The sequence below is a fragment of the Hyaena hyaena genome, unplaced genomic scaffold (assembly GCF_003009895.1).
Source record: "Hyaena hyaena isolate Hyena2069 unplaced genomic scaffold, ASM300989v1 scaffold_253, whole genome shotgun sequence".
NCBI lineage: Eukaryota > Metazoa > Chordata > Mammalia > Carnivora > Hyaenidae > Hyaena > Hyaena hyaena.
Window position 1 is genome coordinate 1,705,097 of NW_024080887.1, and position 27,386 is coordinate 1,732,482.

The 27,386-nt window shown below is 38.2% G+C and overlaps 2 protein-coding genes across 2 annotated transcripts; both read right to left on the reverse strand.

Moving 5' to 3' along the window:
* Positions 1–699: 699 nt before the first annotated feature.
* Positions 700–6,947, reverse strand: ZBED8 (zinc finger BED-type containing 8). The gene is made up of 2 exons (XM_039245333.1): positions 6,544–6,947; positions 700–3,117 (listed from the first exon to the last, which is right to left on the reverse strand). Exon 2 carries the CDS (start codon positions 3,070–3,072, stop codon positions 1,288–1,290), a length of 1,785 nt encoding a protein of 594 aa, XP_039101264.1. The 5' UTR covers positions 3,073–3,117; positions 6,544–6,947; the 3' UTR covers positions 700–1,287.
* Positions 6,948–9,842: 2,895 nt separating this feature from the next.
* On the reverse strand, positions 9,843–27,365 carry SLU7 (SLU7 homolog, splicing factor). The gene is made up of 16 exons (XM_039245344.1): positions 27,267–27,365; positions 24,902–25,087; positions 21,756–21,909; positions 21,332–21,412; positions 20,873–21,037; positions 19,917–19,985; positions 15,547–15,594; positions 15,230–15,361; positions 14,870–14,967; positions 14,626–14,693; positions 14,352–14,491; positions 13,337–13,498; positions 11,440–11,544; positions 11,212–11,283; positions 10,774–10,890; positions 9,843–10,163 (listed from the first exon to the last, which is right to left on the reverse strand). Exons 2-16 carry the CDS (start codon positions 25,069–25,071, stop codon positions 9,984–9,986), a joined length of 1,761 nt encoding a protein of 586 aa, XP_039101275.1. The 5' UTR covers positions 25,072–25,087; positions 27,267–27,365; the 3' UTR covers positions 9,843–9,983.
* Positions 27,366–27,386: the final 21 nt, after the last annotated feature.

The window sequence follows — 27,386 nt, forward strand, 5'->3', positions numbered from 1 at the left end:
TTGGGGCACCTGGCTGCCTCAGTTAATGGAGCACACAATGCTTGGTCTTGGGGTTGTGAGTTTGAGCCTCATGTTGAGGGTAGAGTTTACTTAATAAAAAACCAAAACACAAAACACAAAATGTGTTTGGTGTAAACATATTACTTAGAAGGGTGGAAGCACAAAAAGTTAAAGCAGAGATGGTTATGGTAATCGGGCAGGCAAGGAACTGTGGCTTTTCATTATAGGACTCATTTTTAGCACACTACTTTGATAAGATAATAAACTTTTGAAATAAAAATGTAAATTTATTAAAAAGTATATTTTACCAAATGATTATCCAGAAGTATATTAACTTAAATTCCCATTGGAAATTTTTTGATAGCCCTGAATTACTACAGTGATTTCATGTCAATTTATTTATTTTTTATATTCCGGTCCACTCAGAAGTTTTGAACTATGTTAGAACATTATACATAGCATAAGATGTAAAGTAAGTAAGAAAAGTGGGGTAAAGGAAAAATAAGATGCGGCTAGAGGTTGAAAGAATCCATCAGAGCCATCTAGAAAGCTGGTTAAGAATGAAGGCCATTGAGCTTATCACAGACCTGCTAAATCAGAATCTCTAGGGTGAGGCTCTGGTATCTTCTTTTTAGCAGCCTCAATGACTTGGAGCCCTGATGTAATTGAAAAGAAGACAAAGAGTGACTAATAGGATATTAGAATATTTATTAATGTCATGATATTTAGAGCATGGGACTGGACATTGTAAAACTAACTCCAAAGAAAACATTTAAAAGTAAATCTTATGTAAATTAGAATCATCCCTTCTCCCACTATAACATTTCATACCCCTCTTCTGATCCCATTAACCTCCCCATAAAAACACTTACAGAGATGCAAGGCCTCAATCTCTCATTTGGTCCTTCAACCTTTACTCTTAAGATGTAGAGGCATGTTCTGGGAGATCTTCTCTTTTCTCTGGCTCCCTTCCTAGCCTAGTGTACCATTTAGCTGGATAGTCTAGTGCTTATGAGTCTTTATGTATCACATCAACAGGTTAAACAGATACTTAGAATTAAGAGAATTCTATGTATCAACTAGGCAGTGGTACTTAGTCTTTACTGCTGCTTGCGTTCTTATTCTCAGAACATTTTCACAGGACTTAATGTGAAAGTGAAAAGGTAAACAAGCTGCACTTTTTCATGGGATTTGGTATACCATAAATATAGAAGAAATAGAATTGCAGTTTAATTTTACAGTGAAATTAAGAATATATTAAAAATTATACATTAAAAATGTATCAGCTTACAGTGAATTCTGCTGTAGCTGTAGCTTTTGTTCAATGATGTCTGAGAAACGAGGAACTTTTTTTGAAATAGCCACACGGATGTCATCATTCATATTAAAGCAGCTTCTGGACTTTGTTTTAAAATGTAAAAGTGATGAAAATCCCAACTCACAAAGGTATGTAGTTGCAAATGGTACAAGGATTTGTAGAGCTGTCTTTGCCAGGCTTGGAAACACTGTGAACTGAGCACACCAGAAATCCTCAAGCTTCATGGTCTCAAATTCCATGAGGATTTGGCCACTAGCTCGTAATTCGGCAAGATCATTTTTCATCAAATAACCATCATCAACAAAATCCAGGTTAAAAAGAAATGGATCCAGTATCCATTTACTTGCCTCATCAAGATCTCCAACAGAAAAATATCCATGGAAGAAGTTGCTCAACTGTTGCAGATGCAGGGTTATTTCTGCTCCAATGCTGGCTGCTTCATTATCTGAAACAATGATTTCTTCAAGGAAAGGGAAGTTGGTAAAATTTCTTTTCTCAATTCGTTTTAGCCAAAATGGAAACTTTCTAACAAAAGCAGATAACTTTTCTCTAGCTGACACTGTGTTCATCCCAGTCCTTTGCATAGATGCACTAAGTTCATTTAGGTGTTTGAATAAATCTGCAAGGTATGCTAAGTGAACTTTAAACTCTTTATTTTCAAATCCATCAACTAAATTACTGCTTTGGTGGTGAAGGAACTGATTTATTTCTTCATACATTTCAAAAATATGAGTAAGTATTTGGCCTCGGGAAAGCCACCTCATTTCAGTATGGAAAAGGAGGACACTATACTCTATTCCAATTTCTTCAAAAAAAGCCTGAAAGAGGCGATGATTTGGAGCTCGTCCTTTGATGAAATTTATTACCCTCACCACAGTAAACAGAGCATCTCTCAGTTTTGTAGGTAAGGTCTTTGTGACAAGTTCATGAGGATTCAACAAGCAATGTGTAATCACAATATGAGGTACCTCTTTTTTTACACAAGCAGCAAATTCTGAATTTTCTCCTAGCATGGAAGAGGCACCATCAGTACAAATGGAGCCACATACATCAAGTGTGATCTTATGCTTCAAAAAGAAGTCTCTGAAGAGATTGAACACATCTTTACCTTTCATTGTTAACTGCAAAGGTTCACAGAACAGAAATTCTTCTATGATCTCTCTTTCTTTTATGTATCGTACAAATGCCATTAGCTGACTGCAGTCATCCATGTCAGTTGTCTCAGCAAGCTGAACACCCACTTTAAGAGGACTGGCTTTAATGTCTTCTAGAACTTGCTGTAAGATATCCTGGCTCATTTCATCAATTCTAGAATGGATTACATCATCTGATAAAGGTACCTGCTGAAGCTTCTTTTGTGCATCTGGTCCCAAAACTATTTGTGCTATTTCCAACGCACATGGTTTCACTAATTTTTCAGCTATTGTATGAGGATTCTTCTCCTTAGCACATAAATATGCAAACTGATATGATGCTTGTAATAAGGCATCCTCATGAGATGCAACTCCAAATGCTTTCAAGGTTTCACTCCCATCAGATGGTGTTGGCATATGCTTCAGGCTATTGAGATCATGCCCACCTACACCACCATGCTGTCTGTTAAAATGGTCAGACAATTTTGATGGTCTGAGGTCAGCATTTGAAAATATCGAGTTACACAATACACACTGTGGCCGTTGAGTTCCATCAACCTCCGATGTACAGGTGAACCAGTAACGAACATAGTCATCATCCCATTTGCGCTTCTTCGACATGGCACCCCAAAATTCTCAGTATTCCAGAGATGCTGCAGAATTTTGCTTTGGGAGTAAAATATAACCCACACATTAAAAATCAGTGGCTAACCGAATTAAAACAAAGCCACATCACATGCCATCCTGTCATGTGTACAATGTCAAGAAATATCCTGTAACATGTCAGTATCAAGTAAACCATGGCAGCATGGAAGTCCAACTTAAAGCTATTAGCTCACAGCTAGTACCACTTACCAGCAAGTTACGTATGGGAGATTTGGACTTATGTAAATTGGGAACACCCATAAATCCTCTATTGGTAAACTGAAGTTATGGCTTAATTTGTTCTCAATGATGTAGGTTCCAAACAAATCTGGTACATTTTGTATTCCCTGAAAGGGCATCTCACTACCACCCCCACCTTTCATTCTACGCCAAGGACATACGACACCAGCAGTTATGAACAAGGATATAGAGAAGGAAATAATTCACTAAATGCTCTAAGGGTACATTTTGACATACTGGCTAGTTCTTTTTAGCAGTTAAGGATTAAACAGGTCTGTAAAACTATTTGATGCTTGAGTGACTTTGACTCCAACTTAAGCAGAGAATTTCAAATGAGTCTTATTAAGCTGCCTTTGACACAGAAGTAGGATACAGATCTGGCTCGGAGCTTCCTTGCTTCCAAAGTTAACACACTACCAGTCCATGATTCGTGTTGTCCATGCACAAAAGGAAAACAAGTTGCTCAGGAGAAACACAACTATTCTTGTTACTGAGACTTCAGAAACCTGTCTCACAGAAGGACACCCTGAGTTACAATGGGAATTTCATGATGCTTTTTCACAGAACTACCCATCAGTAAAAGCAGTCAAGAAAGAAGCTGAAACAATGGAAGGAAAATAAGCAGTATTCCCACAATTAAAATTTGTTTCAATCTGAGGACAAGGATTAGAAAGTGGTGACTCCTCATTTAGTAAATGGAAAACTCAGCAAAGTCTTTTGTTAACATTCAGATTCATGGCCCCACCCCCAGAGATTCCCATTTTCTAGCTCTACAGTAGGGGCTCAGAATCTGTATTCTACATAAACATTTTAGATAATCCTTATGAAAAGTAACTAGGACAGTAATCTTTAATAACAGATACTCATCACAATCACTGGGAACCCTTTGAAATTATATATCTCCCTGCATACTTTAGAACTAATAAATCATCTTCTACAGAAGGACAAAAGACTAAATCTTGGGGCACCTGGCTGGCTCTGTCGGTATTGATCTTGGGGTTGTGAGATTTAGCTCCATGTTGGCCATAAAAATTACTTTAAAAAAAAGAAAAGACTATAAATCTTGTCCTGGTGATTCTAATACACATCATAGTGAGTAGTCACATTTAAAGGAATAAAGACAAGTCCTTTGGGCCAACCCCTACCTTGCACATATTCTAGGTTGCTAAGTAAATAGTCTAAATGCTTTAATAGGCATTTAAGTTTCTGAGTTGATAATAACCTCCAAAGAAAGTCAAAGGACCTGAAAAGAAAGCCAGGCCTTTTCTTTTTCTCCCTCGTTAGCAATGAGCAAGGTATAATCCACAGACAGGGTCAAATATACCTTAGAAAAGAGTTCTGGGGCACCTAGGCGGCTCAGTCAGTTGAGTGTCCAACTCTTGATTTCAGCTCAGGTCATGATCCTAGGAGGGTGGGATGAAGCCCCACATCGAATTCCTAACTGAGCATGGAGGCTGCTTAAGATTTTCTTTTTCTTTCTTTCTCTCTCCCCCTCTGCTCTTGTCCCCCATTCGCTCACCCTATCAATAAAATAATAAAAGAATAAAATAAATAGATATAAAAGAAAAGTTTTATCTCCCAGATAAACAAGTGACTCTCTTAAGTTTCCAAAGTCCGACACTACAGAATGTGGCTGAAATAACTTAACAGGGATACCTTTAAATCCAAATGCCCACTTTGGCCATAAAAAAACCTTCCAATAAGCCAAGAATATTAATTTAAAACACTAATTTTCTAGTGACTGTGCCACATTAACTAGCTTTAAAATGTACTTTTATGTAAACTAATAAGGTGACATGCCACATAGCTGTTTGTTATGAGTCAATTAAAAGTCGGAAGATGTCTGCCAATCAGCAATGACGATTTGAAGTTTAAAGGTTGATCTTAAGCTTTCTTTTGTCAAGTTATGAAGACTAGAGGACCAACTCTGTTTAGAACCTCTCCTAATTGATAATAAAATTATGACATCAGCATAAAAATGCTTATCTTTCTATATCCTCTTATGTATATTTACGATGTATATTTTGGGGAGCGGAAGAAGTGAGTGAAAAAGCTTTGCTTCAGTCTCATTAGATATTATTACAGGACCAGTTAAGAGTCTATTCCAATCCACCATGACTATGCTACTCAAGTATGTTTTGACTGAAAATGTACCTGTTTTGAACAAAAGAATTTTTAGAAAAATTCATTTGCAGCATGCCTCCCCTTTCCCCTCAAAAAGGGAGAATGGGTAGCAGGGATGTTCAAGATCCTGAAAGAGGAATCTACCGCCCAACGGGCTTCCTTTTGTTTTAGAAACCTCAGTTTTCATTTGCTCCTCTGTGGTATTTAGTAGTAATCACAATATCCTAAGATATGTAAACATTAAAAAGGCATCATCATAGTAAGAAATTACTGTTCTTTTAAACAGGTGTGATAATGCTATGCTTGTGTGAGAAAAAGTACTCATGTATTGGAGATACAGGCTTACTGGTTTACAAGGGAAATGATAAGACGTCTGGAATTTCCTTTGAAGTACCCTACTTCAGCGCGCGCGCCTACACACGCACGAACACAGTGGGGTCGAGACAGAAGACATTAAGATTGGCCTTGAGTTGGTAACTGTTGGAGCTAAATGATGGGTTCGCATCATTACACTATTCTCACTATTTTTGTGTTATGTGGGGAATTTTCCATAATAGTAAAATAAACAAAAAAACACATTACCTTATTAAGATAGACATAATTGGTTTTTTTTTTTTAATGCTTCTTTTGAGAGTTTGGGAGTTATCTCAAGATGCAGAGTGAAAGATGTGATCTAACAAAGTAAAAATGTTTTTGCAAGTTTATGAGGTATAAGGGTAGATATGAAAAGGTATCACAACAGTTCAAAGTGAACATTCATATCACAGAAATCTCTGGGAAATGCTAAACTATAGATTTCGGCACTGACAACACCCGAGTGCAATCGTAAACCCCAAATTCCAGAGCAAACACCACTCAACTTCTTTCTAGCCGTTGCCCATGCCAGTCCAAGGGAGGTGCGGGTGGCCGGGCGTCGGGATTCATCAGTACACCCAGCAGGTAAAGGCAACAGCCCGGAGAAACGGAAATATAGTAACTGAGCAAATGCCCCAGAGGCAAACGCTTAGGATCCTGGCTTTGTCACCTGGAGGCTGGGTCCCTTCCAAGCCTCGATTCCTCAAGTGGGATGACAATAGTACCTACCTTACAGGACTGTTGGGAGCTTTAATGATTAAGCATGCATGTAAAGCACACGCAGCTCGTAACTGGTAGGACCTGTTGGTGCATTATTAAGGACCGCGCGCTTGGGAAGCGGCCCGGCCGAGCTAGGGCGCCGGCGGCGAGCAAAGAAGACTCCGCTGGGTCTCCACCCGCCGGTCTCCGAGCCTGGGCGCAGGCCCAAGGGATGCTCGGGCTTCTTTCAGGCGCCCGTCTCCGACTCCAGGTCGCTCTCCGCTAGGGCTGGGGTCCAGCCGGTGGGCGCCGGAACCGGTCAGGGCGGCGGCTCCTCTGGTCCGGTCCCCGCGCAGGAAGCTTCGGGGCGCGGTGATAGAAGCGTCCACAGCGACCTCCACCCCTGCCGCGCCAGGGTTCCATCCGGGTTCTCCTTGTGGCTTCCCGCCCGCAGACGGAGCGAGGTGTCTCCCCGCACGCAGGCGCATTTAGCCACCGGCGGAGGGCTAGGCTGGCCTGAGTAGGGAGCATGCGTGTTAGCCCTCTCCATTTTTTTTTAATTGTGTAGGTGGAGCGGGTGTGTGTGTGTGTGTGTGTGTGTGTGTGTGTGTGTGTGTGTCAGAGAGGATGAATAGGTGGAACTGGTGTGTGTGTGTGTGTGTGTGTGTGTGTGTGTGCCAGAGAGGATGAATATAGAACCTAAGGAACGGAAGGTATGGTAGAGTACACGAAGTTCTTCAGAGCATTAAAATTGTGTTTGTGTCAGGCTTTGGGTTTGGATTGTAACACTCCAATAATTAGCATTTTCTATGTGTGATCAAGGGGGTAAGGGAAGGAAGCTCATTATACTTCCAAATTGAACATTCAGACAAGTATGAGGCTATAAATTCCATTAAGATACTCGGAGTGGAGATGAGCTTTTAGAGCATGTGACTTCTTGCCCACGCGGATCACTCCTTCCCATAAATTCAAGCATGTGGACGAATTTCCTCAGAATCATTCTAGAGAAAAGATCTTCAATTTTATATAAAATTCGTTTCAATAGCATATTAAAGTTATAAACCTGTATTAGATTTTTAGAGGAGAAATTCCAGAGTAGAAACTAGAAAACTGCTGAAACTCCAATATAGACCTCCTCCCTATTTGGGGGATATTTCCTTCCGGAATTGTTACAAACTTAGTGAAAGAACAGTTTAATCATCTTTCTATAGTCTGTCTTGGTAGAAGCATCCCGCAGGGCTGGGGAGAGGGATAGTATCAGAGAATGTGGGATAGATGCATTATTTTCAGGTGCAGGGCGAGCCTGGTAGAGTGAAGCCTGCTTGAATTTCTGTCAACAGGAGAAATTGCAAAAGACCAGTCTTTCTGGTCCAGAAAGCAGGGCCTTAAATAGTAGAGAAAGGAGTAGGCTTTAGAGTCCATAGATACTTGGCTTTATGTCCTGGCCCTAACATTTTTACTTTTCAGGACCTGAGCAAGCTACCTGGACTTATTAAGCCCATGGGCTTAGTGTAAAATAGGGGGATTATCCATTACTCCATTAAGTTCTTCTGCAGAGAGAATATGCAAAAATTACAGTACATAGTTCCAGCACTCAACAGGCAGATATTAAGTGAGATAGTAAAATCAGAGCTCACATAATGAATCCTGTTCCAGGTGTTATCTTTTTTCCAAAGTGAAGTAGAAATGAGAGGAATTCAGATATTATAGAATTCTTCCTAAAATCAATAAATTAGGTTTCACAGAAGAGGAAACAGAGACTCAGAAAAGTCAGGTGACACATTTTTTTAAAAATTTTTTTTTAATGTTTTATTTATTTTTAGGAGAGAGAGAGACAGCGCGAGCAGGGGAGGGTCAGAGAGAGAGGGAGACACAGAATCTGAAGCAGGCTCCAGGCTCTGAGCCGGCAGTCAGCACAGAGCCCAATGCGGGGCTCGAACCCACAAACCGCAAGATCATGACCCAAGCGAAAGTCGGACGCTTAACCGACTAAGCCACCCAGGCGCCCCAAGGTGACACATTTTTTGATTTAAAAAGATCCTGAAATTTGCTAACTCAGAATCAAAGAGGCTAAGCCCTCTGCCAGTCCCATAAACTACTTTTCTGCCAAGTATTTGAAATAATGCTACAAACCACTCAGTTTTCTAATTATATATTCTTTATTACCAAAAGATAAATAAAATACAAAATAGACATTGTCACTTTGTTGAACTACTTCATGTTAAGGTAGGAATATGAACACATAAGTCATTGACTTTCTTGAAATAGGTAAGAATTAGCTCTATTTGCATTGCTGTTTTAATTTCATACTAGTCTGAATCTACATACTATATTCAGACTACTTGACAATTTATTACTCTTACCAGCACAATTTCTGAGATGGTAACTTAAAGCCATATCCTAATCAGTTTTGGTGAGCTGTTAAAAAGCCAATGGACTTATATGTCAGAGGTTTGAAACAAGCTATTTTCATTGACCCCACTCTCACTGTCAGTACTATCTTCACAATGTTCTTTGAAGAGGCCTGAGGATCATGGTGGTCTCAGTTATTAATAGCCCTACAAACTATCCTTTTAATTCTTTGAAGAAAACTTCAACTTTAGGTTTTGCTTTTTGCAAATATTACAGACACCTGCTTGCTGTGGAGATTAGGTGTAATGGATATTCTACAATCTTTTAAAATTTAACATTCATGATTCTTACATAAAGGCAATCACAATTAAAACAGTATCACAAACCGTATTTTCTATGATAGAGGAAAGGATTTCTGTGTCTAAAGGCTCATGTCCAGAATGGTAAAAGACCATTCCAACATTGGCTCAATTTTTGTTATTCTGGGTGTAAGGTACAAGGAAATATTTTAAAAATTAGAATTTTATAACCAAGTAGAAAACAGAATTATTACTATACAGACTGACATGGGGGATAAAGTTATTCAAATGTTCTACAGGTTTCCTTTCAGTAACCCAAAGCCCAAGAGAGAATTTTTTAGTTTCAGACCAGGGAAACCTTAGAGGGCAAAAACAAATGATTCTCAAATAAGTACAATTAGAGTTATACTAATAATTTGAAAAAAATGAAACCCTGATTTTGAGAAAGTAAGTAATCTGTCTTCAAAATGCATGCTAACTAGATAAAGGGCCATATGAATTGTGGAAATAAAGTTTAAGCCTTAATAAATGTTGAGTAGAAGACATTCTTGTTAGGTAGAGAGTCAAAGCCTCTTTCCACAACACCTAATATAAAATTGGAAATAAAATCTTAATATTCACTTAATGTAATTCCTCTTTGTTTTTCTTCTTTGTTTCTTCGGTGTGCAAAGAAATGAATTTACTAAGAGACTTCTGGAAGCTTTATTAAAGTCAGGCAGCAAAAAGAGCAGTCAAGGGGTTTTCTACCTACAAATACAAATACAGATACAAAAGAATGTATCTATGTGTCTATCTTGGGTGACTGTCCATAACTAGTTACTACTGTCCAAGGAAAGAGGCCATGGGGTCATCTGGCCTCTGACGTTTCATTCTATAGGCTTCCATTTCCTCTTCAGTGGGTTCCCGAGTTTCATATATGCTATTGTAAGGCCGCTTCCTCTCATCAATCTGCATGATCTCCTTGACGTGAAGAAGGCGGGCTTCCTCTGCATTCAGTGCCTACAGTGAAAGAAAAAACATGAGTTTTTTCTCCACCAACAGTAGCAGAGTACCAAAAGACCCCACTGAATGTAAACCGCTATATCAAAAACCTAGCTTATATGAAAGAGCTTGAGAGTCAGCCCGTCTACTGTCAAGCTACAACTAATCACTATTTGGCTGACATTCTATCACATTTTCAATGTAAAAAATTTTTACTTAATAACAGAGATTCAGTGAGATTCATTTTATTAACATAAGTCCACAACTGATACTTCTGGTGGAAACTACAATTCTGACTTTTCCCAAGGACTTGCTGACACTTACAAAGTTTAGAGCTAGACGGCAATTCTTTCTGGATGTATGTCAAGAACTCTAAAATAACAGCTTTACAAAGCACGTTTCTTCTGCACATTAGTGATAATTTATCAAACATTCCAAGCAGCAGGCAATACTAAGACAAAAAAATCTCCATTTGCATTCTAGGCCTTATACAAGGTGGCCTGAGCAAATCACCCAGACCTGGGGCTCACTTCTTCATTTTTAAAATGAGCTTGGATATAGGACTAGATAATTTCTTAAGTTCGCTACAAATAAAGAATATTGTCATCACTCTGACTTCACAAAGTACCTTTTTCAATTTTTCATGTTTCTTTTCTTCATCATCACTATCTGAACTGCTCTTTCGATGCTTCTTTTTCTTCTTCTTTTTCTTCTTCTTATCTTCTTTTAGTTTTTCTTGATGTATCTGATAGGGAGGATTGAAATATAGGGTTATTAATGCAAAAACATTAAGTTCTAGTGCAAATTTTAAAGTCTGCCCTCCAGCACTTAAAATTTTTGGACACATGGGGTGCTGGGTGGCTCGATCAGTTAAGTGTCTGACTTCAGGTCAGATCATGATCTCACGATTTGTGAATTCGAGCCCCGCATTGGGCTCTCTGCTGTCATCAGAAAGCCCGCTTGGGATCCTCTGTTCCCCTCTCTCTGGCCCTCTCCCCTGTGCATGCACATTCTCTCAAAAATAAACATTGAGAAAAAAATTCAGGACAAATGATTATAGACTTACCTCCATGAGGGTCTGAGGTTTTTTCACAGATTCTTCTCCAGTTATATCATTTATAATACATTCCTCTGAATTCTGTGGGAAAATATAGCCATTTGACTTGAGTATCATAGTTACCCATCATTGAAGAAAAAGTTAAAATTTGAAACATGAGAAATATGTTTCACATAGGTTCTGACTTAAGAGCTTTGGTTGTTTTACACTTACAAGAACTAGAGGACAATTACTTACAGCAATCTCTTTCCCAGCTTCTCCAGTGCAATAGGAATACTTGAAAAAAGAGTGACAGCATTTGTATCCCCATCGGCCTTCTTTCCAGTAAGATCCCCAGATATGCTGCATGCAGAGAGACAGCTGTTACTTAAAAAGGAACCTGAAACTAAGGACTCTCATATACTGTTGATATAAGTATAAAATAATACAGTCCTTTAAAAGTTAATTTGGGAGGAAAATTTGGGAGGGATTCCAGGGCTAGCTAATAAGGAGAGGGTAGCCTGCTCTCAAGTGTGAGAAGCAGGCATTAAATTATAATGGTCTTACATTCTATTCCCAAAACTATAAAAAAAGAAAGAAAGAAAGAAAGAAAGAGGGTATCTGACTTCTCTTTAAAAATTAAGAAGGACTAGGAAATTCTGGGCCCACATTCCTACTTGGCAAGAATTGGCTGTTGCTGACCAGCGGATGCCCCTTTTAGAGAGGGTTTGTGTTCTCTAGTTTGTAAATTTTGCCTGACTCACTTCACTCATATATAATTTAGTGGACTGGCTCCTATAGTTCTGTTTTTGACCCAACTTAGAGAGACAACTGTAGTTTGCGTACTTCAAAGGTATAGCAAGGAAAATGTTTTATGATGTGATGCAGTATGAATTCCACTATATCACTTAGGTTTTTGTCAAAATATTTAACTTTAGGGTGCCTGGGTGGCTCAGTTGGTTAAGCTGGAGTGTCTGACTTCGGCTCAGGTCATTATCTCATGGCATGTGAGTTTGAGCCCTGCATCAGGCTCTGTGCTGATAGCTCAGAGCCTGGAGCCTGCTTTCGATTTTGTGTGTGTGTCTCTCTCTCTCTGCCCCTTCCTCACTCATGCTCTGTTTCTGTCTCAATAATAAATAAACATAAAAAAATTAAACAAAAATTAAGCTTTAATCAAGCCTTTAGATCTGAATTTGTTTATACGAAATACAGAGGATAGAGGAATAACTTGTATGGTATCACTAGGAACCAGTCAAAACAATGTGAGACAGTTTACAAAATAACTGGTCTGATCGTTTTAAGAGTCACTGTCCTGAAAAAGGGGAGTTACGACAGAGGGAGATAGAGAAAAAAAAAAGACGTTAACAACCAAAATAAACTTGATTGGATTACGACTCAAAACAAAAACAAAAACAAACCACCTATTTAAAGATATTTTGGTATAGGGGTGCCTGGGTGGCTTAGTCGGTTAAGCGTCCGACTTTCGCTTAGGTCATGATCTCGCGGTTCATGGGTTCAAGCCCCGCGTCGGGCTCTGTGCTGACTGCCAGCTCAGAGCCTGGAGCCTGTTTCAGTCTGTGACTCCCTCTCTCTCTGACCCTCCCCTGCTCACGCTGTCTCTCTCTCTCTCTCCTAGAAATAAATAAAAAAAATAAAACATTAAAGATATTTTGGTATATATTTGATGATGTGATTAAAAATTATAGATTAGATAATATTAAGGAGTCCATGTTAATTTTCTGAAGTGTGATAATGTAGAAGAATATCCTTAATTTTAGGAGATACATGATATAGTGCCTATGGGTGAAATATCGTAATATCTGTAATTTTCAAGTGTTTTAGTATGAAAAGTACAAATATATTTATATGTGTATGTATACATACAATATCAGCATACGTACACCCTTCCCTCTGCCCAGACAAAGCCTATATGGCAACATGCAACAAATTTCCGACTCTTAGGTGGTAGATATGTGGGTGAACATAATAGTATTCTTTTACATTTTTTGTACTTATGGAAAAATTTCATAAAATAAAATGAAAATGTAAGAAAAAAAACAAGCACAACAATGATTTGCTAATGAAGCTGTAATAAGAAAATATAACTCAGAAAAATGCTAACAAGGACACCAAATGGTTCTAGTTTAACACTTACTGTGTGATTGTGGATCTTCACATCCTCCTCATACTTGGAGCAAGCGACAGCCCTCTCCTGTCCTTTGATGACTGTTCCGTGTCTTGAGTACTCTACATAGTCTTCAGTCTGAGCTAAAAGCAATTCAGCTGGAGGGGCATCCAAGTGTTCTTGGCCACCATACTAAAAGAACATAGAACATTATTATTAAATACATTTTATAGCAAAGGTTTGCATTCAAATTTCTATTGATGAGTTTATTTCCAGTCAGAAACGTTAAAGGAATATTCTTCGTGGACTCTGTTATATAAAATACAGTGAAAAAGAAAAAGCCACATAATTTTTATAGGCAAATAAAATCACTATTTACGTGTTGAGTGTGGCAGATTACCAGATGGCCATCAATTCCTCTTAATCATGTCTACATGCCCATTTGCCACATGACTTTGCTATTCTTCTCCTCAAGAGATAGTCTGTTATTTCTCCATCCTTCGAATCTGGGCCTGGCCATGTTATTTGTTCAGGCCTTTGGGAAACTGGCAAATGTGATGCAAGCAAAGGTCTGGAAAGCACTTGTGCAGTGGGGCATACTTTTGTTGCTAGCCTCTGGTACCCCAAGAAAGTCATATGAAGCTGGACTCGCCTACCAAAGGATGACAGCCCACCCGGGGCAGACATGAGCTGTTCCAGATGAGGGCTCTTAGGATAATTAGCCTGCTGACTGCTAGAGACTAGAATGAAGCCATTCTAGATCATCCAGCTTCAGATGGGCAGGCCGAGACCAGGAGACCCAGCTGACATACAAAACTGTCAAAAACAACAAATGTTTATTTTAAACTGTAGTGTTTTTCTAGAGGTTTTTTTTTTTTCTGCTTAAGCTTCCTGATACAGCTCTACTGATAATATATGCACGTGATTTAGTCAATGTGAGGGTAGGACTGTTCCTAGCAAATTATATTCCAAATGTAAACTGAATGATTAGTAACTAGTCATTTCTCTTTAATGAACATTCTTTAAGCATTTTGGTCAAAAGTACCTTTTCCAGGATGCTTTCTTTCTGCTGTTCTTTAAAGTCTTCTTTTTTGACTTTGAAGGACTTGTACAACAGCTCTAGTTTTGTAGGATCGGCCTGCAGATGCACTTCAGATCCCTTGTCATAGGCTTCCCAAGCAAACACTACAAACATCAAACACATCTTAATGTCTTGTCAGCTCCACTTATTGCATGCTTCTTGAAAACAAATGTTTAAAAATGCTCTCAAATTTCTTTTGAGCTTATATAAAATACCTTGACTTAGAGCAAATACTTACACTGTGTCTGAGCCATTGAAATGGTGTCTCCTGTGTACCTAACGAAGTTATCCCCTGCATAGCTCACTCTGTAAATACAAATTTAAAAAGCAAATTGTTTCAGAAATTTCTTTAAGGAAAGTTCATTCTCTTCTGACCCAACCATAAATGATGTTCATTTTAACCCAGATACAGTTTTATGATTAAAAACTCTCCCCCAACCTCCGCCCTGTCTTGAAGTTTATACATTTAACTTGACACTTACTCATCTGGATTCTTTCCTGCATTGGCATAGGGATTCTCTCTCATCGCTCTAGTTTTGGGATCGTAGTAAGCAGAATTTGGATCTAAATTCCGCAAATACTAGAAGGGAAATATGGTTAAAGACTGCATTAATGTTTACTTCTGTTAAAAAAGATTTCAACAGACTAGGCAGAGGAGTCAATCATGATCAGTTGTGTGTACGCGTTTCTGGAGAACAAAAGAGAAAAAACAGAATGATACCTAATCTTGGAATGACTACCTATATCACCCATGTACTGTCCAGATCCCAGATGAGTAGACAAAATTTGGAGCAGGCAGACAGATTTTTCTTCAATGTGAATGTTAAGTTGGCAAGGCTTACTTTTGCAATATCTTCTCGAATCCTGAGATTCCGGACAGTAATTCGCCTCTTAGAGTCAAAGTTCTGTCCAGGCATGTCAATATCATCTGCATATTTATCTTCATCCTCATCTTCACTATTATGATCTTTTTCCTGAAGGAAGAGGAAAGAGGGAAAAACAAATTACAAGAAAAAAAGAGCAGCATCTAGTTCTTGCTTTCCTCTAATCAAACTCTTATTCACTTATATTCCTTAAAACTATTATTATTAGTTATTGTTATTAGCCATCAGAAATTGAAAAATTTAGTGTATGTCCAGATAAGGCAAATATTTATTACCGTTTGAGAATTTGGTTCCTCTTCTCCCCACTGGTGTTTTGGAGAATTCTGCATCAAGCAAGAAGAAAAAGAATTTGTAACTTTATTCCACTGAATCTACTGATTCACACTTTATTATTATTATTTTTTTAAAATATTTATTTAGTTTTGAGACAGATAAAGAGAGAACAAGCAAGCATAAGCAGGGGAGGGGTACAGAGGGAGACACAGCATCCAAAGCAGGCTCCAAGCTCCAAGCTATTAGCACAGAGCAGGGCTTGAACTCATGAAGTATGAGACCTGAGCCAAAGTTGCATGCTCAACTGACTGAGCCACCCAGGTGCACCTATTGATTCACACGTTAAATACATAGGTAAAATAATATAATTTAAATCTAACTGAACAAATCCTCATATTTCTCATTGTAATGAACATTAAGTTCTGAATACAAGTATGTCATTATGAAATTTTATCATAGAGTCTACAAAGCCAGTAAATTTCTAGAGAATTTTCAATGATACAGGATTATAATCAAACAAGGTAAGAAGAACATCAAGATGATCAATGTAATCAATATATATTCATTTCTTATATGTTAACCTTTAGACATACCATTTTTGCTAAACCTTACTAGTTTTCTATCAAGTCCAAAAAGAAAATGTTACAGGATCATGTAATAAGGATCTTTAGAGCCGAAACAGCTTTTGTAAAATTTAGGTAATGAAGGAATCTACTCAGATGACACCATATTGTAATTTAAGGAGAGTCTAAGATCCTTGGCACAAAGATACTCTTTCTTCATTAGTAATTGGTCATGATTTTCTCTAATTTCACAAAATATCTATACCAAAGTAGTCAGTGTTTTATTCTGTCCCTTTAAAAAGCTTCAAAGGTTAAAAAGGGTACCTTATTGCATTAGTGGGGGAATATGGAAATATATGTGTGTGAATCAATCAGTCTATCCATTCTCCCTATATAAATAGAATGATAGACAGAGATAGATACACATAGAATATATTGGTGAGAGCATAAATTTGTACAGCTTTCCTGAATGGCCTCTGAGTGATATGACATCAAAATTTTAAATAAAAGTACTCATTGTGTCAACAACTATACATTAAAGAATTTACTTTAAGGGAATAATACTTCAATTAAATAAAGAGATATGTACAAGAATGTGACTTACAGTGTTGTATATAGTTATCAAAGAGTTGGGTAAAAATCAAATTAGTAATTGACAACTGGGTATATACATTGCTGCACTCAATGAACACTAAACATTCATTAAATGTGATTCTATCTGGGACACCTGGGTGACTCAGTCAGGCGTCCAACTCTTGGTTTCAGCTGGGGTCATGATCTCATGGTTGTTAAGATTGAGCCCCATGTCTGGCTCCACACTGGGCGTGGAGCCTGCTTAGGATTCTCTTTCCCTCTTTCTCTGCCCTTTCCCTGCTCATGCTTGCGCTCTCAAAAAAAATATATGATTCTATTCAACGTGCAGGATAAAACCATATAATTTACTGCCCCTTCCCTTTTTTTTTGCTGTTAAAAAGGGAGAAAGAGGGGCGCCTGGGTGGCTTAGTCGGTTAAGCGTCCGACTTTCGCTTAGGTCATGATCTCGCGGTTCGTGGGTTCGAGCCTCGCGTCGGGCTCTGTGCTGACTGCCAGCTCAGAGCCTGGAGCCTATTTCAGAGTCTGTGTCTCCCTCTCTCTCTGACCCTCCCCTGCTCATGCTGTCTCTCTCTCTCTCCTAGAAATAAATAAAAACATTAAAAAAAAATTTAAAAAAAAAAAGGGAGAAAGAGATGGGAATAACATTATATATTTGTTTTTCTTTGTATTTATGTAAGAAACTTTGAAAGGATACACAAGAAAAATAAAACAGATTAGAGGGAGGGTTGAGGTTTTGAGATAGAGTAGATGCAGGCAAGGATGGGAGACTTTTTACTGCCTATCTTCTTAAATTGCTTGGAGTTTTGAACCATGTGAATTTATATAAAAATAAATAGGTCTGTCTTTGTTTAATTACACAGAAAACATGACCTCATGTTTGCTCCTATTGTTTAACTGAAAGAAGTGATAAGTATGCAAAGATGAAATCCACATAAAAAACAAGTTGTATTATCATTATACATGTGTAGAGATGTACCAGGGGGAGGTGGAATGGGACCTAGAAAGGTCTACTTCAAATGTTTGTAGTTAACATAGGAGATACTGATTTTTTTCCTTATAATTTTTCCAAATCTTTTTCAATGCATATGTGTTATTTTCAGAATCAGACATTTTTTAAATAAAGATTTCATTTTTTAAGTAATTTCTACACCCAATGTGGGATTTGAACTCACAAGCCTGAGATCAAGAGTTGCAAGCTCTAATGGCTAAGGCAGCCAGGCTCCCCAGATACATGTGTTCTTTTTAATTTTTTTCATTTATTTTATTTTTTATTTTAGAGAAAGAGAGAGAGAGAGAATCTTAAGCAGGCTCCAATACTCAGTTTGGAGTGCAGAGCCCAGTGTGGGGCTCGATCCCACAACCCTGGGATTGTGACCTAAGCTGAAAATCAAGAGTCAGACACTCAACCAACTGAGCACCTAGGTGACCTTTTTTTTTTTTTTAATATATTCTTAAAGTTTATTTAGAGAGAGAGAGAGTGCACGTGAGCAGGGGAGGGGCAGAGAGAGAAGAAGAAGAATACCAAGTCCTGACACAGGCCTTGATCCCATGATCTGTGAGATCATGACCTGAGCCAAAATCAAGAGTTGGATGCTTAACTGACTAAGCCATCCAGGGGCCCCTGTTTTTAAAAAAAATTTTTTTTTTTCTTGGAGTACCTACCTACAAGTTGCCAGTTCAACAAAAAAAATTTATAATGCTGTATAGAAATCTATTTGAATGCTGTTCAATCTCTATAGTAGACGATTCTACTATATGTAGTTAATATTAATATCCAAGTACTAAAGTGGGCAAAAATCATCAGTCCCCTGTATACATTTAAGTATGCTTACTGGGAAGATAAATTCTACTATGTTTATGATAAACAGAAAATATATTGAACAAGAGAAACAGCCTGTTTTCCTTTTTCCAGAGTTGGTGTTAACAACAGTTACCAATTATCAAGTATTTTCTTACTATGTGATATGAATGCTAAACCTCCTGAGGGGTACATGTTATCTCAATTTGAGATGACAAACTGAAGCTCAGAAAAGTAAATTAATTTTTCTACGATCATCTAGCTGGCCAAAGACAGAGCTGGATTTTAGCATCTATCTGTTAACCCGGGCTATGAGCCTGCCTGCTAAATGGCCTCAAGGACTGTTCACTTGGTGCTTACTTAGGTCTGTTTCTAATTCATACTTGCCAAGAATCCCTTTTAGGAATTTAAATTCCAAATGTTTAGTTTATTATTTATGTGTGCCATAAATTTGTTAAAAAGAAAACTTTTAATATTCACAATATACATTAACTATCAAGTTGTCATAAGTAAAAAATTGGCTATATCTTTTTACTATAAAAATTCTTAGTAAGCTATAAAATTATTATAGTCATTATGGAAAATGTAGAAAATACTAGTAAAAATACAAAGAAAAATTTACTAATTCTACATTGAATGAGAATTAGTATTCTGATCTTTTTTCCTATGTGATATTACAGTATTTTTTCAGGTGTTATTTAAATGTAAGTGGTATCCACTGTAGTTACAAAGTATTGACAAAAGCAACTTTAAGAGCCATGCCCCATTCTATCATGCAGATGCAGGAGAGTCTACTTTACCAATTCCCTGTTCCTGTTTAAGCTATTTCAATTTCGTGCTATCTTAAAAAGTGCTACAATGAATATATTTGCATATATGATTTTTTTTTCTGATTACTAGAAAATTCTTTAGGATGAAAGCATCTTCTAATTTAATTCCAGAAAATGTATATAAATATTTTATGGCAACATTCTTTCCAAAATGATTGTGTCAAGGTATATTCCCGTGAATGGTATGAGTGCCAGTTTTACTCTTTCCTCTGAATAGCACTTCTCTGTCCCTAAAATCTTGGTTTGGTTTTGTTTTGTTATGTTTATTTTGTTTCTGTAAGACACAGAGAGAGAGAGAGAGCAGGGGAGGGGGAGAGAGAGGGGGAGCCAGAGGATCTGAAGCAGGCTCCATGCTGACAGCAGATAGACAGATGCAGGGCTTGAACTCATGAACCGTGAGATCATGACCAGAGCTGAAGCTGGATGCTTAACTAACTGAGCCACTTAGGCGCGCCCCTCCCCCCAACCCCAACCCCGACCCCGCTAAAATCTTTACTAATTGGAGAGATAAAATGAATTGTTTTAATTTTCATTTTTTGTTTACTAAGAGTTTGAATTTTTTTTTATTGATCATTTTTATTACTTACAGCCTGTTCCACTAATTTCCCTGAGGCTAATTCTTCTTGGAGTTTCTGGGCTTTCAGTGTTCGTTTTGCCTAATAAAAAAGGAAACACTTGAAATTAACTTTACAACATTCAAATGAACATTTAGTTTTTTTAGATTTAAAATCAACAAATTTATTGTGTTCAGAAAGGTCACTAAACAAGGTCATCTCTAGGAGATTTCTTATAGCTCCAGATCAGGAGTTTGTAACTTCTGTTTGAAACAGGCATTAATGTAAACTGAGCCAAACAGCAACAGTGACTAAACTGCAGAGCACAAGCTCTGTCCAGAAGGGGCAGCTGTCACCTGACTCCAGGTGACTGACCCTTGCCAGGCAGACCAAGGATTACCATATCATTGTTCGAGAACAGATGAAACTTACATTATGCGATATCCCATAATTTTTAAATGTAAACTCTACTTAAAAGAAAAAAAGGGCAGTATGACTATGGACTTTAAGGAATGGGGATGAGTAGGTAAAATCATAACAGAAAAAAACTGAGGTTGAATTAAAATAAAATTCAATTTTCTGAAATGAGTTATCCTATTCCCCTCTCACCTCTCTCAAATGCTATGTGAGACAACTGTAAAAACAGGTCCATGGGCAAGATGCAGTGGGGCTGGGGTGTGTGTGGAAGGGACAAGAGTTTATAACTTTAAAAAGCCAAAAGCTTTAGATACTAATCTGTTCTCATGCTTCAAATATCTTCTGCAACCTCAGGAAGCTAAAAACAATATAAGAATCAAATAAGAAGACACTGCTGCCAGTAGGGCTAGCCCACTTTATCTTTACTATTCCATTAGGTCTACTACTGCTATTATAAAAATGCCACCATTTTTATATTGCTTGAAGACTAGAAAAATAGAGTTGCTAAATCAGTGATAACAGCAAAATGTACATTCTTTAAGCAGTGTGGGAAAGCAGGGAACTTTGCTCACCAGATCAACTTTGGCGTATTCTTCTACGATTTTCATGTGTTCCTCTGGATTGTAGCCATTCCACCGGTCCCTCTTCCCATCATAGTCAAACATCAGCTGGGGCTGCACATGCTCATCTGGAGCTATATTAGTACCTGTAAATTTTGCTCCAACTCGCCTGGGTCTCTGGGAAATAAAATAAAATAAAATCTTTCCCTCAGCTCCTATAGCCCAGAGGAAAATTTTAGATGATCTTTACAAAGCAAGTGTAAACACACCATGGGTGTTTATGGTCTGCTCAATTTTCAGTTACTCTCCCAGCAGTAAATTTTGAAGGGGCTAATCTAATTTCACTCAAATTAAATTTTTATTTAACTTATGCCAAAATTTAGGTAATTTTAGAAAAACAGAATTAGCTATCTGACAAAAAATGAAAGAGACTTTCTGACAAATTTCTCAAATTCTCAAAGGTGAGCTTACCTCAAAGCAATCTTTCTTTTTGTGTGTCATGGCCCCACAATTTTCACATGCTCCCTTGCGGTACTTAGTAGTTATGGAATTCTATAAATGGATATAAAGAAAAACAAAATATTCTAATTACCTGAATAAATTAGAAATAATTTTGGCTCTCACTACTATATCATCTAATGAAGTGATTTACTTATTAAGAGAAAAACAACTTAGAGTCTCTATACTTTATAAATGAGAAAATTTAAATACTTTAGCAATATATTAAAACTTATAAAAGAAAACACAGACTAAAATAGTATGTATTGTGAATTTTAATTCCAGGTAAAAGACTGTATAATCTGTTTCAATTTAATTTAGTATCCAAGGTTCTTACATTAAGTTCTTAATAAAATCTCCATTTCCACAAGGATATACATAAAAGTTGCCCACATACCTCTTTTACACCCCTCTTGTACCATTCTCCAGATGAGCTGTATTGTTTCTGTTTCTCTGGTTGTGGTCTCTGGTGCTTTAAAGTAGGTCTTTTTGATGGATCAATATACCATGGCACTGAAGAAATATACTGAGGTATATGAGGATTGATGTCTCTGTAATTAAAAAAAATATATGTATATATTTTTTTCTTAAATAGTTTATTGTCAAGTGGGTTTCCAATAATACCCAGTGCTCATTCCAACAAGCGCCCTCCTCCATGCCCATCACCCCCCTTCCCCTCTCCCCCATGCCCATCAGCCCTCAGTTTGTTCTCAGCATTCAAGAGTCTCTCATGGTTTGCCTCCCTTCCTCTCCCCAACTATTTTTCCCCTTCTTTTCCCCCATGGTCTTCTGTTAAGTTCCTCCTAATCCACCTATATGTGCAAACATATGGTATCTGTCCTTCTCTGCCTGACTTATTTCGCTCAGCATAACACCCTCAAGGTCCATCCATGTTGCTACACATGGCCAGATTTCATTCTTTCTCATTGACATGTAGTATTCCATTGTATAGATAAACCACATCTTATTGATCCATTCGTCAGTTGATGGACACTTAGGCTCTTTCCATGTTTTGGCTATTGTTGAGAATGCTGCTATGAACATTGGGGTAAATGTGCCCCTAGGCATCAGCACTCCTGTATCCCTTGGGTAAATTCCTAGCAGTGCTATTGCTGGGTCCTAGGGGAGTTCTATTGTTAATTTTTGGAGGAACCTCCATACTTTTCCAGAGGGGCTGCACCACTTTACATTCCCACCAACAATGTAGGAGGGTGCCCATTTCTCCACATCCTTGCCAGCATCTAGAATCTCCTGATTTGTTCATTTTAGCCACTCTGACAAGCGTGAGGTAGTATCTCAGTGTGGTTTTGATTTGTATTTGATTTGATTTGTATTTGATGAGGGATGCTGAGCATCGTTTCATGTGTCTGTTGGCCATCTGGATGTCCTCTTTGGAGACGTGTCTGTTCATGTCTTTTCCCTATTTCTTCACTAGATTATTTGTTTTTCGGGTGTGGGGTTTGGTGAGTTCTTTATAGATTTTGGATACTAGCCCTTTATCTCATATGTCATTTACAACTATCTTTTCCCATTCCATAAGTTGTCTATTAGCTTTATGGACTGTTTGCCGTGCAAAAGCTTTTAATCTTGATGAGGTCCCAATAGGTCATTTTTGCTCTTGATTCCCTTGCCTTTGGGGATGTGTCAAGTAAGAAATTGCTGCAGTTGAGGTCAAGGAGGTTATTTCCTGCTTCTTCCTCTAGGGTTTTGATGGTTTCCTGTCTCACATTCAGGTCCTTTATCCATTTTGAGTTTATTTTTTGTATGGTGTGAGACAGTGATCTAGTTTCATTCTTCTGCATGCTGCTGTCCAGTTCTCCCAGCACCATCTGTTAAGGAGGCTGTCTTTTTTCCATTGGATACTCTTTCCTGCTTTGTCAAAGATTAGTTGGCCATACATTTGTAGGTCCAATTCTGAGTTCTCTATTCCATTCCACTGGTCGATGTGTCTGTTTTTGTGCCATATATACATTGTTTAAAGAATAAAATTTGAGGGGTGCCTGGGTGGCTCAGTTAGTTAAGTGTCCAACTCTTGATTTTGGCTCAGGTCATGATCTCACGCATGGTTCATGAGATCGAGCCTTGCACAGGGCTCTGCGCTGACAACGTGGAGCTTCCTCTGGGTTCTCTTCTTCTCTCTCTGCCCCTTCCCACTTATGCTCACTCACACTCTCTCTCAATAATAAATAAAAATTAAAAAAGAAGAAAATATGAAAATAATTGATATTACAATTACAAAGGTAAACTTTTATAGACTCTTAATATCAGAGATAACGCAGCAGGAGGGAGAGGGAAGACAATATGCTCGATTATCTCTATAATATAGTAAAAATAAATTAAAAATAAGCAAAGTAATTTATAATTTATTTTAGAGTGAAAAAATTTCCTATATAGAAACTAAGAATAGTGATATAACTGAGTTGGGGAGATAGATACGGAAGACTGGGGTGTATGTTAGTAAATATATCTTATGAAAGAAGTAAGAAGCTAGCTAATAATGTCTAGAATTGATTAAAACAATAAAGTAGGTACATTTTTTTAAATGTACCTTCTTTAAAAATTTTTAACATTTATTTATTTTTCTTTAAAAAAAAAATTTTTTTTTAAATGTCTATTTTGAGAGCCAGAGAGCGAGCAGGGGAGGGGCAGAGAGAGAAGGAGACACAGAATCTGAAGCAGGCTCCAGGCTCTAGGCTGCCAGCACAGAGCCCAACGTGGGGCTCGAACCCACTGACTATGAGATCATGACCTGAGCCAAAGTCAGACGCTTTGCCGACTGAGCCACCCAGGCGCCCCTATTTATTATTTTTGAGAGACAGACAGAGACAGAGCAGGAGTGGAGCAGGGTTAGAGAGAGACAGAATGTGAAGCAGGCTCTAGGCTCTGAGCTGTCAGCACAGAGCCCAATACGGGGCTCGAACTCACAACCCGTGAGATCATGACCTGAGCTAAAGTCGGATCCTTAACTGACTGAGACACCCAGGTGCCCCAATGTAGGTATATTATTTAGAGATATGGAGGTATCAACTGGAAAAACTCAAAATAGAAAGATTTTTAAGTAGTCACTTTTGCAGCTGGAACGAGGAGTGGGAGGGATTGAAAGGGATGACTGTTGTTCATTTTAAGTCCTTCAGTATTTTTTTTATTATTAAACCTTACATATATGAATTTGATAAAATAATAAAAACAGAAAGGATGTAAATGGTAAAGATAGCTTCCTGTTAAAGCAAAGGATGAGAAATTACTAATTACTATGTGGACATAAATTTCAATTTTTAAAAAATGTTTATTTATTTACTTTGAGAGAGAGAGTGAGCATGTACACATGTGCACAGAGGAAAGGCAGAGACGGAGAGGGAGAGAGACAATCCCAAGCATGCTCTATGTGTTCAGTGTAGAGCTGGATGTGGGGCTTGATCTCATAAACCGAGACCATGACCTGAATGGAAACCAGGAGTTGGATGCTTAACTGACTGAGCCACCCAAGCACTCCATAAATCTGAATTCTGAATAAACAGATGATGCGGAAAATAAAGAACTTACTTTCCTTCCTCATCAACTTCTGCAGGAGCATTACCCAGTTTTCGCTGTTCTTCTAACTCCTTCTTCTTTCTCCAGTCCTCTCTGGTCATCTTCTTTGGTTCCTCCAGGCTCATTTCTTTGGACCCCGAGAGGGGGGCCGCATTAACTGCATCTACAGCTGCAGCTGACATGGTTATCTGGACTCCTCTATGAAAAGAATGAAACATATATTAATATAAACTAGGCCTTCACGAGCTCATCAGTAAAAGTATTAAAAGCACATCCTAATAATACATACTACAGTCTGGCTTATATTTCATAAGTTCTTATAGTACCTGTAAGGGAAGGGTCTCTTTCCCCTCCACAAAGTCTCTATATAATATTTGCAGTTCCTCCCTCAACTCTAATTTATAAATGCAGAGAAACATACAGAAATATACTTAAAACTTCATTAGACTCTCTCATTAACATTCCTGAGTTTCTCTTTTTACTTCTATGTCTCAAAATTTTCTAGCACATTAACCCTACATGACTAAACAATGTCCTGTCTGTCTTCCTTAAAGATGAAATGCCTTGGGGCACCTGGGTGGCTCAGTCGGCTAAGTGTCTGACTTCTGCTCAGGTCATGATCTCATGGTTCGTGAGTTCAAGCCCCACATTGGACTCTGTGAGGACAGCTCAGGGCCTGGAGCCTACTTCAGATTCTGTGTCTCCCCCTCTCTCTGACCCTCCCCTGCTTGCATTCTGTCTCTCTCTCTCTAAAATAAACAAACATTTAAAAAAAGAAATAAAAAATAAACTGTTAGAGGAAAAAAATTAACTTAAAAAAAAAGATGAAATGCATTAAGAATTATCTATAGCCACTGACTCTATTTTCTTAGCTTCTACTTCCCTTCTTAGTCACTCTAATTTAGTTTCCAACCCCTACCTCTCTAAAAAGTTACTACTGAGTTATCAATGATCAATGTACTAAGTCCACTATACATTTTTCAGGTCTGTTCCTTCCCTTCTCAAAATATTCTTATCCTTGGCCTAACTAACACTATATTCTCCTGCTTTTTCTTGAATCTCTCTTGCTGCTCCTGTCTTCTTTGCAGATTTATCTAGTTCTGCCTAGTTATTTAGTTTTGGATTCTACACGGTTCAGTTCTAGAGTCTCTTTCATTACTCTGGACTCTATCGGTAGACTAGGTCATCTATTTCTAAGGCTCTGATAGCCACGATAATCACTGCTGGCTCTCTAACTTACTTCTCCTCTTTAGATCTTTTATCTGAGCTTCATATACATATATTCCAATTGCTTACTTCATAGCATCTTCACTTAGAGGTCTTAGTGACACCTAAACTCAACAAATCTGTTTAAAAAATTTTTTTAAATGTTTATCTATTTTTGAGACAGAGAGAGACAGAGTGTGAGCAAGTGAGGGGCAGAGGGAGAAGGAGACACAGAATCTGAAACAGGCTCCACGCTCTGAACTGCCAGCACAGAGCCCGATGCGGACTCGAAGCCACCAACAGGGAGATCATGACCTGAGCCGAAGTCGGATGCTTAACTGCCTGAGCCACCCAGGCACCCCAAAACTCAACGAATCTTAATTGAAATTTATGATCTCCTCCATGAAATCTCATTTCCATTCACTGTTTCCTCTCTCAATGAAAAATACCACTCATCCCTTTACATATGTGTTCCAGCTAATCTCCACATCTATTTCGTCACTAAGTATTGTTATTTTCACGTTCTGAATAGCATTAAAGTATATCTACTTCTCTCTATTCTCAATGCTACTGTTTCAGTGTTAAGTCATTACTTCTCCTTATTGGTCTTCTGTCATTCTCTCCAGTCAGTTCTCCACACTGCAGTGTTATTTTTTCAAAATACGTAGTTAATCATATCATGTCCTACTACACAAGCTTAACACCCTTCAATGAGGCACTGTCCAAGAGAAATATAATGTCAGCCTCATACATCATTTTAAGCATTCCAGTAGTCATATTAAAACATAAAAACAAATGTGTCTTCTAACCTAAAAGAGAATAAAATAAGTCTTTAAAATCTGACACATTTTATAAGGTATTCAGACTAGCCATATTTCAAGAGCTCAAGAGCCACAAGTAGCTAACAGCTGGACAGTGAAGCTCCAACAACATCCGATCATTCTTACTCTAAAAACTACTGAAGACGCACTCCTGGTCTGGCTAGGTACAAGTTCAGTGTCTGAGGCCTAGGACGGCGGCTGCTTTCTCGGTCTCCAATCCCCGTTCCCTCCTCAACCTGGCGTTCATCACTTCCGTAAGGATATATATAAGAGTTAGGAGCCATTGGCCTATTTTCCAGACTTTTCCAGCTTCACTTCTTCCTGATCCCCAAATTTCCACATTTACTCACCCAGTCCGGCCACAGCGGACGCCAAGGGCTTCCGACAGAGACGAAAGCAATCCGTCAATGTTTACTTCCTGTTGTTCCGCCCTCTCCCAGCAGCCACTTCGGTAGTTTCCGGAGGAGCGA